We start from the raw sequence: 12,754 nt of genomic DNA on the forward strand, positions 1-12,754 counted from the left end.
TTCAACTTCCCGAGCCGACTAAGTTAAAAAAAAAAAAAAAATTTAATCTGTCAATGTTCCCTTGGGCAAGGCACTTAACCCTAATTGGTCCTGTAATTGATCTAGATAAGAGCATCTGCTAAAATGTGAAGTATGCACAGACGTTGCAACATCAGTATTTAGAGTAATATGCTTTACCTTTATTGTTTCATGAAACAAGTCCATACAGAACACAACACATAACTGTGCACCTGGCTGAGAACAGCCAATCCCGCCATTGACAAATTAGTTTTAAATCCCTCTTCATTCAGTAAAGACCTCAACCTATTTTTCTTGTATACCCAAAAGGACAGAATTCAGGCAGAATTCTACAAATGGGCTAATGACATGGGTGAGCCATAAGGATTTGCAAGTGACATTGGCATGAATCAGAATACAAAATATATAAGTAGCACAACTATTTGAAGATGACAAATAAAGTCTCATGCTGGGTACATATTTGAACAAACTAATCCAGTCTAGTTAATCTAGGATGGTAATAAAAAAAATAAAGCATCCTCAGCATTCCCACACTGTTCTGCTATTCCAACTGGTGTTGTATTCTACTGTCCAAAGCATGTTGCACACCGGCTCAACACACACATATATCCAACCCCTGGAGTGGGTATTTACATTTGGTCCAACTTAATAGCTCTTATTCCATCTCTGTGGAATCGAGTTCATTGAGGAATCTCTGACACTTGGTCATGAGAACTTTGATGGCCTCTGTGACCAGGACATCAGGTGCCAGGATGCCAGTGGATTCTACAGAAACTGTATGGGAGACAGGGAAGACAGGACTGATGACAGTGTTCATGCATAGAATGCCAAACTATACTAAACGAATAAAGTACTAGAATCACTGAGGAAAAACAATTTGCTTCTAAAGTGCAAAACAATATGGGCAGTGTTTCCCCCGTATTCATTTAGCAGCGGTGCGTCGCCGCTGCTAAATTGTTGCCACCACAACAAAATATTGAACAGGAAAAAAATATATATCTATGCTAATGATCAGTCTTCTGATCGGCTTTCCCAAAAACCTTCACAATTAAATGTTAACTAGCTACAAAGTAACCTATTCCTATCTACCTGGCAGAAAATCATTATTTGCATCAATTCAGTGGGCATTTGTTTTGCAAACTCCATCACGTGCACTACAGACAAACAGCAAAACAAAGAAAAAAATGCTGTTCATATGTACTTGAATTAAGGAGTAACTGAAGCAAAAGTCAAAATCTCATAAATGTCTCCCAGGCCTCAAAAGTGGTCTCCTGGTGTGGTTTTAACATTTTTATGTACAACAAAAATGGGATGTTCCGATTATTTTTTTTTTAAATGATTGAGTGAAAAGCTAAAATGAAAACGTAGCAAAATCTAAAGCCTTATTTCCCCCAACCCCCTCCCACAACCCTTGCAAAAATATTCTAGTGGAAACACTATGGGCTATGTACTAAACTTAGCAAAAAAATAAACGTCCTCTCACGGTCAACTGTGCTTATTTTCAGCAAACCTAACGTGTGTAAATACTTGTATGAACATAAGAGTCAACAACAGACATAAACTGAACAAGTTCCACAGACATGTGACTAACAGAAATGGAATAATGTGTCCCCGGGTCAAAATTAAAATTAAGAGTCAGTGTCTGGTGTGGCCACCAGCTGCATTAAGTACTGCAGTGCATCTCCTCCTCATGGACTGCACCAGATTAGCCAGTTCTTGCTGTGAGATGTTACCCCACTCTTCTACCAAGGCACCTGCAAGTTCCGAGACATTTTTTTTGGGGGGGGGGGGAATGGCCCTAGCCCTCACCCTCCGGTCCAACAGGTCCCAGACGTGCTCAATGGGATTGAGATCCGGGCTCGTCGCTGGCCATGGCAGAACACTGACATTCCTGTCTTGCAGGAAATCACGCATAGGATGAGCCTGCAGGAAGGGTACCACATGAGAGAGGAGGATGTCTTCCCTGTAACGCACAGCATTGAGATTGCCTGCAATGACAACAAGCTCAGGCCGATGATGCTGTGACACAGCGTCCCAGACCATGACGGACCCTCCAAATTGATCCCGCACTAGAGTACAGGCCTCGGTGTAACGCTCATTCCTTCGACGATAAACGTGAATCCGACCATTACATTTTTTTTTACATTTTAGTCATTTAGCAGACGCTCTTATCCAGAGCGACTTACAGTAGTGAATGGATACATTTCAAAATTGTTTTTCTCCGTACTGGTCCCCCGTGGGAATCGAACCCACAACCCTGGCGTTGCAAACACCATGCTCTACCAACTGAGCCACACGGGACCATCACCCCTGGTGAGACAAAAACTGCGACTTGTCAGTGAAGAGCACTTTTTGCCGGTGTTGTCTGGTGAGGACCTGTCTTACAACAGGCCTACAAGCCCTCAGTCCAGCCTCTCTCAGCCTATTGCGGACAGTCTGAGCACTGATGGAGGGATTGTGCGTTCCTGGTGTAACTCGGGCAGTTGTTGTTGCCATCCTGTTCCTATCCCGCAGGTGTGATGTACCGATCCTGTGCAGGTGTTGTTACATGTGGTCTGCCACTGCGAGGCAGACCACATGTAACAGCTGTCCGTCCTGTATCCCCGTAGCACTGTCTTAGGCGTCTCACAGTACGGACATTGCAATTTATTGCCCTGGCCATATCTGCAGTCCTCATGCCCCCTTGCAGCATGCCTAAGGCACATTCACGCAGATGAGCAGGGACCCTGGGCATCTTTCTTTTGGTGTTTTTCAGAGTCAGTAGAAAGGCCTCTTTAGTGTTAATTGCCTACTGTCTGTAAGCTGTTAGTGTCTTAACGACCGTTCCACAGGTGCATGTTCATTAATTGTTTATGGTTCATTGAACAAGCATGGGAAACGGTGTTTAAACCCTTTACAATGAAGATCTGTGAAGTTATTTGGATTTCTACGAATTATATTTGAAAGACAGGGTCCTGAAAAAGGGACGTTTCTTTTTATGCTGAGTTTACTAGACATTATGACTGTACATTTCACAAAACAGCAACATAGTGATATCTAAATTCACTGGGTACCTACAGATAAAATGGTCCCGCACTCTTGCAAGTTTCACAGCATTCTTGAGGTCGTCATGTCGGAGAACCTCCCTACTGCAGGTATCTAAGCGGCTGTTCACCACCTTGGCAACAACCTTTCCTGAGACGGAGACGGAGAATTAACTACATGGAACTTAAATAGCTACAGTAAAAGTACAATTTCAGTATGTGCAAAGGACAATGCTTCAAAATGTTATAGCTACTGTTTTACCCCCATGGTTCTCCACTTCAATGACTCCAGGTGAGAAGCAGCGTTTTAGTCGCTCCGCTTTCTCCCCCTCCACTGTTTCCATTAGTGTGATCTCAGGAAGGAGTCTGTAACTGGCTGTAGCCACAGGTGAAAACTTGGCATGGTCTTGACCTGGAAACATAGAGCATAGGATTAAGCCATCAGAACAGCTAAGAAAGACCACTAATTTCAACAGAATATGACGGAGATCTGTGGTGTAGCGAGGGTAAATGAACGTAAAGTATTTTTATTTGGACGAGTGTTTACCCATCCATTGCTAAAAATGCATTGAAAATACAGGGAGCATTAACTTATTCAGACAAATATCAGCATTTACCCACATTATTTAAATTGTATACTACATCACTGGTTACAGGGCTTGAGAAAGGTTAAACTGTAGTCAGATTGCCATTGTGCAGACATTATACAATTTTGCAGAGAAAGTCCTCTCACCAATGCCTTTCACACAGTGCATGACTATATCCAGCTCCTGTCCAGGCCGGAGCTGCGCCAGAAGGATGTCCCCATGTACTGGACCGATGTTGGCATCTGCAAACACATCAGCTTGGTTCCCAATAGGGGCCCACTTCATGTCCTTAGAGTACACTGAGGAAAAATGTAATAAAAAATGTAATACAATTCTACTCATTTTACCATGGGACAGAAACATTTTTGCAGTTTTAAAGCAGATCTCCTGCAATTCTACACATTTTCCCATGACTTATGCCATGTTAATCATATGAGAGTGACTAACAAAATCAATAGAGGCCCCCTGGAGGTCAGGGGCCCTGGGCACGTGCTCTGCGTGCCTGGTCGGCATTCGACAATGATTACGACAAGTTTAGATAGCTGGCTAAACTTCCTTACCAATCTAAAAAATGCTAGCTGACATGGCTAATTGAGTGACTGTCAGTGACTGACATAACATAAAAACTACTGACACACAACCAAATTTCAAACTTGCACCTTGTGTATTCTACTATTCATACTCTCAACAGTAAGTTGAGACTCCCACCGACTTCCTAATGGGGCCCCTGAGCGTCCAGTGACCACTTATGCTTGGAGCTGGCCCTAGTCCACGGCCTTACCTACCCATGTGATTCAGGTAAAGTTCACGGGGGTCAGCGGAGTCTTTGGTGGCTCTGGGGTTCCTGGTGCATTTGATCTTCAGTTGAAGTTGAATTGTGTCGATTTCTGTGCCTTCCTCGTCCCCTGAGAAAAGCACAAATGCCTTAAACAAAACTGATGTAGTTGGCGGTGACCCTCTACAAGACAAGTCTTGGAACTTTGTGTTACCTTGTCTCCCCTTCCTCTGACAATGTTATGCAGCATAAATGTACCTGCATTTCTGTACTCGAACAGTCGTGGGTCAGCCTTGATAGGGATCAAGCCCAGCCTGTGGGCAAGGATCTCATCCTGAATGATAGATGTGTTGTTGTAAATAAGCACCTTCTCGACAGCCATAGTGGGGACCTAGGAGAGGGCGGATTAATACAGGACATGTTGCTATGTACCATATAAAAACATATTAAACATGGACACTACTTATTATTATATGTTTTTATTGCCAGGACGCTATTTGAGTAGTAGCTACCTCTGCTAGCAATATCCTTCGAAAGGCATTGGCGATAGCAGCATCTATGCCCACCATGTCGAACTCCAGAGATGTCTCATCCATTTGCACCACGTCGATTCTGAAATTCTGAAATATATATATAATATTGACGTAAAGGGTATTATGGGCATTCCACTTAACAGACCTGAATGTAAAATTAGACCAGCATGATAATAGTTAGCTAACTAGCTAAGTTAGATACCTTTTGAAATTTCTGCAAGTTCCATGTGTCATCGTAGCCTGGATAATTGCCAGGGTAATCTGTTGTATGAACCTGGAAACATGTACAAATTTTAAAGTACCTATACGTCGCAGATCAACTCATGTATTGGCGTATTAAATACAGTACATATATTTCATGAGAAATATGCTGTGTGTGAACTGTGTTGTATTTTCTACCGTACTAACGTTAGCTAGCTAACGCGTTAGCTGCACATTATGTTTAGCCAGCAAATGTTGGCTACCCGTTAATTCCAGTAACATCTGCACATATATTTCGGACACAAACAGTATCTTAATGTATGTAATTTTATTGTATAATCTTAAATCACTTACATTTTTTATATCAAATTCACCTAATATCACTCTATTCCGAATTTCATCCACGTTGCTCATGGTCGCTGCCATTTTAGCCAATGTTTTCATTGACGTCACAAGCTTCGCTCTACTTATTGTGGCGCTCTCAAGCGTCAGATAAAATGAAGACAAAAGGGAAAACTAGTTATCAGTATATTTGCTGACAAACCTAAATGCGTTTTAGACTGTCACTATTCATTCAAGAACCCCGAAATGTGTGGATCTGTGAATCATGCTGTATGCTGCTGTATGCAGCCAGAGAGGTAGTAGGGTTGTAATAGTATTCTTCCTTCCTTCCATCCTGCAGACGTTTAAGCCATTGGGCTTCAATGTCCACTAGAGGGGGTATAAAGTTGGAGTTATACATTTTGTCAACACCGCTAACTGTTCCATCTGTTCATGTCAGTCACTTACTGTCATAAGGCAAGCTTGAAAACTCTTCCTACCTGGCACACCAGGCAAGCAAAAACAAGTGTGCCTAGTGAGAGTTTGTAGTACAGAGGCGATGGTCTGTTTATGTTCGAGGCCTGTATGAGCTGAGGACTATCACTGTTTATGTTTAGGCTTTACAATGGCCAGTGAGGGAGTTTCAAGTACAGTGTCCAGCAAGACAGGTGAGCTACTGGGTTGTGTGTCAGGTGTCTCAGGATCATGTGACTCTGGGCAGAGGTGTGAATGTGAGCCAGATGTGTGTGAGCCTCCATCTCTGGAGGAGCTGGAGGAGGTGCTACATTCAGCCCAGAGCTCCTGTAGGCACGGAGACGAGGTGTGGCCCAACCTATACCTGGGGGATATGTGAGTACACCTGCTTTTCCAGTTGTAATTACACAGACACACACATGTGCATGCACACACCTGTATTTACACATCACGTATGTTTGGATATGGTGTGTGTGATGGTGTGTTCTTGTGTGTCTCAGCTACATGTCTCATGATAGGTATGGGCTGAATCAGGATGTTCTGTTGGTGTGTGTGTGCGTGATGGTGTGTGTTATTGTAGTGATATCTCTACGTTGTTTCTCCTAGGTATATGTCTCATAACAAGTATGAGCTGTGGAGGTTGGGCATCACTCATGTCCTGAATGCAGCCCATGGTAAGATGTGTTGTAAAGGCAGTGATGATTACTACGGTACCACAGTCAGCTATTACGGTGTTCCTGCCAATGACCTACCCACCTTTGACCTCTCACCTTTCTTTTACCCTGCTGCTCAGTTCATCCACCAGGCATTAAAGTCAGGAGGTAAGCCACGACCCATACAGTGAGCTGGTGTGTGTGTTGTCTGTGTGTGACTGTGTGTGTGTGCGTGGGTGTGAGTGACTGATGCGTGACTGTATACATGTTATTGTCTTCCCTAGGCAAGGTGTTAGTGCACTGTGCCGTAGGAGTGAGTCGGTCGGCTGCGTTGGTCCTAGCCTTCCTCATGATCCATCATCATCATCCTCTGCTGGCAGCCATCCGGCTGGTGCAGCAAAAACGATGGGTGTTCCCCAACAGAGGATTCCTAATGCAGCTTATTAACCTGGACTACACTCTTCAGAGAGAGAGAAGGGACTGAATACACACACACACCAGACCTGGGATAACTATAGTTTTGAATATTATTTGTGGAAAGTAACTATTTGTGGAAAGTGACTACACCTGTGACTCTAGATTCCAAAAAATGACTAGTTTTTAAGTTTTTTTTAACGATTGGATGCCTTTAACTAATGGTAGGGTTGTATCTGGAACATAAACTATTGGATTAGCTACCTTCAACTAAAGGCATGGCTAGAAATAGAATGAATAGAGCAAACACAATTTCCTATCTTGCAGTCGATCAGATTTGATGTACATAATACATTTATATCTGAACATTCTGTACATTTCCAATCTCCGGAACAGGCCCCAGGTGTAGAAAATCAAGTCAAACCAATGATATTTTGTACAGATAAGAATAAATAAGTTGTGATGCTCAACTACATATCCTCTGGCGTGTTGACGTTAATGTGTTGATGTTCTCTGTATCCATAGCCAGAATGATTTTGCAGTGCATGGTGTTCAAACAGGTTTCCTGTTATATTCAGAGGTGTAGGGAGGGTGAAGTTTATGAGTTTATGAATATCAAACACACACTATCTTTAAAGGGATAGTTTACTCAGAATACAAATTAAAATGATTTTCCACCTACCTTGTCTGTAGTTGATTCAAGAAGGCAGTTTGGGGAAATTTAGTTCCCTTAGACAATTAACTGACATATTTTAGCAGTTACTGTTAGCATTCTCAGTAACATTAAATTATCATACTGGATATTTACACCAGTCGCCAACTCGTCGATCTTCAAGTCATTCCTAGTCGATCACCAAACATTTCGTTTTTTATTCGCGGTGCAATTGATTCAGATGCCCTGCGCACCGGGTAAACAAAGTGTTCCCATTTTGAACCATTTAATTTGTCTGAAAACAAACTCCTCCTTTCCCGGCGGACCGGGAGATCTGTGCGAGTGTACATACTGCACTGGCCAATCGGATAGCTCAAATCACCGTGCCTACAGCGCTTCCAAAACCTCGACACAGCAAATATTGATATTAGCCTACGCAAGATTTAATAACTTTTAAAACCATGGCCACAGAGAGACTGTCAAAGAATACAGCAAATAGCTGATGTTTTTACGAATGACTTCATGATTAACTTTTTATTCAGCACTGTCAACACTATTACAAAACATAAAATGCGCTTGAGTGGCCTAGCCAAGCGTATCGATAGCCCAGCGTTTTTATTATTATTAGCAGCTCGTAATGTCTGTTTTAATATGAGGAATATTTAACTTTCTCTGGTCATAGGAACAACATGAATTTGTGCATGGCAGATGCGGTGCGACTAGAGTTTCGCCATCAGGTGGGAAACATATGCAGCATTCAAAACTACTCGGAACTGGGAACTCGGAAATCTCTGACTTCCGAATACAGTGCATTCAAGACAACTAGGAACTTGAAAAAAAACGAGCTCCGACTGGGATTTATTTTGAACGGTCATCCAACTCGGAATTCCAAATCGGAAACTCGGGCATCTTTCTAGAGCTTCAACTTTCCGACCTGAAGATCACCGACGTTATGATTTGACATCGGGTTTTTTTCTTCAGAGTTCCCAGTTGTCCCAGCACCATTACCATAATATGCTGGTACCATCAGTCCAGTAAAATAAAAAAGCGAATTATTTAAATTCATGCTCAGCAGTAACTCTCAAGTGCTACACTCACCGATCTATTTTGTTATCAAAGGTTGAGTTTTGAAATAGTCTGTAATATGGTCTGAGAGTAACAATATTGTCAGGCCAGGCATATAGCCAATATGCTGTGATAATGTATCAGGCCTACTGCCCAGCCTCTTTCCTACAGAACAGTTTTTATTAGGTTAATGTAAAAAAAAAAATGTCATTCATGTTTAAAAAAAATCTGAGTGGTAGATCTCGGCTTGATTTTTTACTGAGGAAGTGATCTTGACTCAGAAAAGGTTGGTGACCACTGATTTAGACTAATTCAACTAACTGTTGTCGTTTTTGTTTCTTCATCAAATATTTGGCAGCCATCAAATATATATATTTTGGTTTTCAAATAACTTGCATATGTTCAAATACCTTCAAATATTATTTGTTTTTCTGAGAGATATTCCAAATACTTTCAAATATGATTTGTTTTTCTGAAACCTGTATTTGAATGCCAAAGGAAATAATTACTTTTCATGTATTTAACTAATAATTGCCTATATTCAACTACCTTGAGTATTTTTAAAGTTGGTATTTTCAAATAAACTACAAATACAACAATTTTCTTCCCAGGTCTGCACACACACACACACATGTGTTATATTGCTCGTTCTGATATGTCTTCATTTCTTCTTTTTTGGGGGGGATCAGGGGGAGGGTTATGTGTGTATTATTATTGTATTGCTGCATTGTTGGAGCTAGAAACATAAGCATTTCACTGCACCTGCAATAACATCTGCAAAACTGTGTACGCAACCAATAAACTTCGACACACACACATGATAAACACGCATACACAGTACACACGCACACGTACACCCCTCAATTCCTCCCTCCTGTCATCTGGTGACCTCAGCTGTGACTTAATGCTTGTTACATGACTCTCTTTCTGTCTCTGCTCTTTCTCTCTCTCTTTCCCCTTCTCTCTCCATTTCCATCTCTCATTTATCTACCCTGTATTGTAACCCTCTCTCTCTGATGGATACAGTGCCTTCGGAAAGTATTCAGACTCCTTGACTTTTCCCACATTTTGTTACATTACAGCCTTATTCTAAAATGTATTAAATCCAAAAAATCTATCTACACACAATACCCCATAATGACAAATCGAAAACAGGTTTTTATACATTTTAGAAAATTTATAAAAAAAATTAAAATACAAATACCTTATTTACATAAGTATTCAGACCCTTTGCTATGAGACTCGAAATTGAGCTCAGGTGCATCCTTTTTCCATTGATCATACTTGAGATCTTTCTACAACTTGATTGGAGTCTCCTTTGGTAAATTCAATTGATTGGACATGATTTGGAAAGTCACACACCTGTCTATATAAGGTCACACAGTTGACAGTGCAGTTCAGAGCAAAAACCAAGCCATGAGGTCAAAGGAATTGTCCGTAGAACTCCGAGACAGGATTGTGTTGAGGCACAGATCTGGGGAAGGGAACCAAAACATTTCTGCAGCGTTGAAGGTCCCCTAGAACACAGTTGCCTCCATCATTTTTAAATTAAAGAAGTTTGGAACCACGAAGACTCTTTCTAGAGATGGCCGCCCAGCCAAACTGAGCAATCGGGGGAGAAGGGCCTTGGTCAGGGAGGTGACGAAGAACCCGATGGTCACTCTGACAGAGCTCCAGAGTTCATCTGTGGAGATGGGAGAGCCTTCCAGAAGGACAACCATCTCTGCTGCACTTCACCAATCAGGCCTTTATGGTAGTGGCCAGACGGAAGCCACTCCTCAGTAAAAGAAAGGCACATGACAGTCAATGCTCACTGTCATGTAAAATCTAAAATATTAAAATAATTTAAACTTTTCAACATTCCTGTGCTAGCCAGTGGTGATAGTTGAGCGTGCTGTGAGTTGTACAGCTGAGCATTGTCTCCTGGGAATCTATCAGTTGAAACATTAATAATGAGATTATACAATTTTAAAGGTACTTTTTTCTCTCAGATTGGTGTCTATTATATTACTTTCAGGCGTCTACTACTGCTATATTAGTAACTATAAATCCTTTACATTATGAATAGCGTCATCTGTCCAGTAAATTCTGGAGGATGCTTTCATCACTGGTGAGGAGGTATAGAATTACAGAATGCTAAAAATGGAAACTAACTGCAGGGGTGTGTATGTGCATGTGTGTGTGTGTGTGTATGCGTGTGTGTGCATGTGCGTGTGTGTGTATGAAGATGAGCAGACCCGGTAAGAGGAGGGACTGTGCTGCCTGTTAAAGGTAAGTTGACTTGGATCAGATGGGAAAGAGGTTATGTTTGATTATTGTTGACCAGACTGTTTTCTGCTCCGCTTAGGTTTATCTGTCTCTGTAACTAACACACACCTCCTCTCCAGACTGTGTCAGCATGTCTCTAAAGGAGAGGTGCTATGAACCTCCATCTGTCTCTGAGCTGCTGGAGTTCCTGTTAGCCCACTGACGGACCACCAGCCATCCCTCTCTCCTCTCATCCCTCGCTTCTCTCACCTCATCCCTCTCTCCTCTTATCCATCTTGCCCCCACACAATTCCCCCCCCCCCCCACACACACACACACACACACACACACACACACACACACACACACACACACACACACACACACACACACACACACACACACACACACACACACACACACACCCTGAAACAAAATGGTTACTAAGGTATAATGCTCTGTGTGTCCTGAAGGCAAGGTGTTTGTTCACTGTGCCATGGGCATCCAATGTTCTGGCCCTGGGGTATCTGATGGTCTACCAGAGCCTTTCTCTATCTGAACAGATCCATTGGACCAAACTCTGGCTTCCTGGAGCAACTCATACAGCTGGACCTTCTCAGGCAGCAGAGGACACAGACAGAAACATGAATGAGACACACACACACACACACACACACACACACACACACACACACACACACACACACACACACACACACACACACACACACACACACACACACACACACACACACACACACACACACACACACACACACACCATTCTGTATACATCTGGCCCTTCTGTGGACACTATGTAATAAACCTCCAAACGAGCTTCAACGCCATACAACACTCCTTCCATGGCCTCCAACTGCTCTTAAACGCTAGTAAAACTAAATGCATGCTTTTCAACTGATCGCTGCCCACACCTGCCCGCCCGACTAGCATCACTACTCTGGACGGTTCTGACTTAGAATATGTGGACAACAACAAATACCTAGGTGTCTGGCTAGACTGTAAACTCTCCTTCCAGTCTCATATTAAACTTTTCTAATCCAAAATTAAATCTAGAATCGGCTTCCTATTTCGCAACAAAGTCTGCTTCACTCACGCCGCCAAACATACCCTCGTAAAACTGACTATCCTACAGCTCCTCGACTTCGGCAATGTCATTTACAAAATAGCCTCCAACACTCTACTCAGCAAACTGGATGCAGTCTATCACAGTGCCATATTTTTTGTCACCAAAACCCCATAAACCACCCACCACTGCGACCTGTATGCTCTCGTCGGCTGGCCCTCGCTACATATTCGTCGCCAGACCCACTGGCTCCAGGTCATCTATAAGTCTTTGCTAGGTAAAGCTCCACTTAATCTCAGCTCACTGGTCACGATAACAACATCTGTAGCACGCGCTCCAGCAGGTATATCTCGCTGATCATCCCCAAAGCCAACACCTCCTTTGGCTGCCTTTCCTTCCAGTTCTCTGCTGCCAATGACTGGAACGAATTGCAAAAATCGCTGAAGTTGGAGACATATCTCCCTCACTAACTTTAAACATCAGCTATCTGAGCAGCTAACCGATCGCTGCAGCTGTACAGCCCATCTGTAAATAGCCCATCCAATCTACCTACCTCATCCCCATATTGTTTTAATTTACTTTTTGCTCTTTTGCACACCAGTATTTCTACTTGCACATGATCATCTGCACATCTAGCACTCCAGTGTTAATTTGCTAAATTGTAATTACTTCGCTACTATGGCCTATTCATTGCCTTACCTTCTCAC

General features: G+C 42.5%; 2 protein-coding genes across 2 annotated transcripts; one reads left to right on the top strand and one right to left on the bottom strand.

Annotated features, from left to right (window-relative positions):
* Window positions 1-160: 160 nt before the first annotated feature.
* On the bottom strand, window positions 161-5,581 carry rpac1 (DNA-directed RNA polymerases I and III subunit RPAC1). The gene is given in 9 exon segments (NM_001140826.1): window positions 161-792; window positions 3,076-3,192; window positions 3,304-3,453; window positions 3,775-3,927; window positions 4,414-4,533; window positions 4,662-4,794; window positions 4,916-5,023; window positions 5,139-5,210; window positions 5,492-5,581. Coding segments are annotated over 9 exon segments (1,062 nt in total). The 3' UTR covers window positions 161-673.
* A 403-nt stretch (window positions 5,582-5,984) lies between these two features.
* LOC106606755 (dual specificity protein phosphatase 13A) lies at window positions 5,985-7,166 on the top strand. Its single transcript, XM_014203120.3, has 3 exons — window positions 5,985-6,307; window positions 6,539-6,753; window positions 6,870-7,166. The coding sequence occupies exons 1-3, from the start codon at window positions 6,084-6,086 to the stop codon at window positions 7,067-7,069; spliced, it is 639 nt and encodes a 212-aa protein (XP_014058595.1). The 5' UTR covers window positions 5,985-6,083; the 3' UTR covers window positions 7,070-7,166.
* The last annotated feature ends 5,588 nt before the right edge of the window (window positions 7,167-12,754 follow it).

This window comes from Salmo salar, chromosome 01 (assembly GCF_965601325.2).
Source record: "Salmo salar chromosome 01, fSalSal1, whole genome shotgun sequence".
Taxonomy (NCBI): Eukaryota; Metazoa; Chordata; class Actinopteri; order Salmoniformes; family Salmonidae; genus Salmo; species Salmo salar.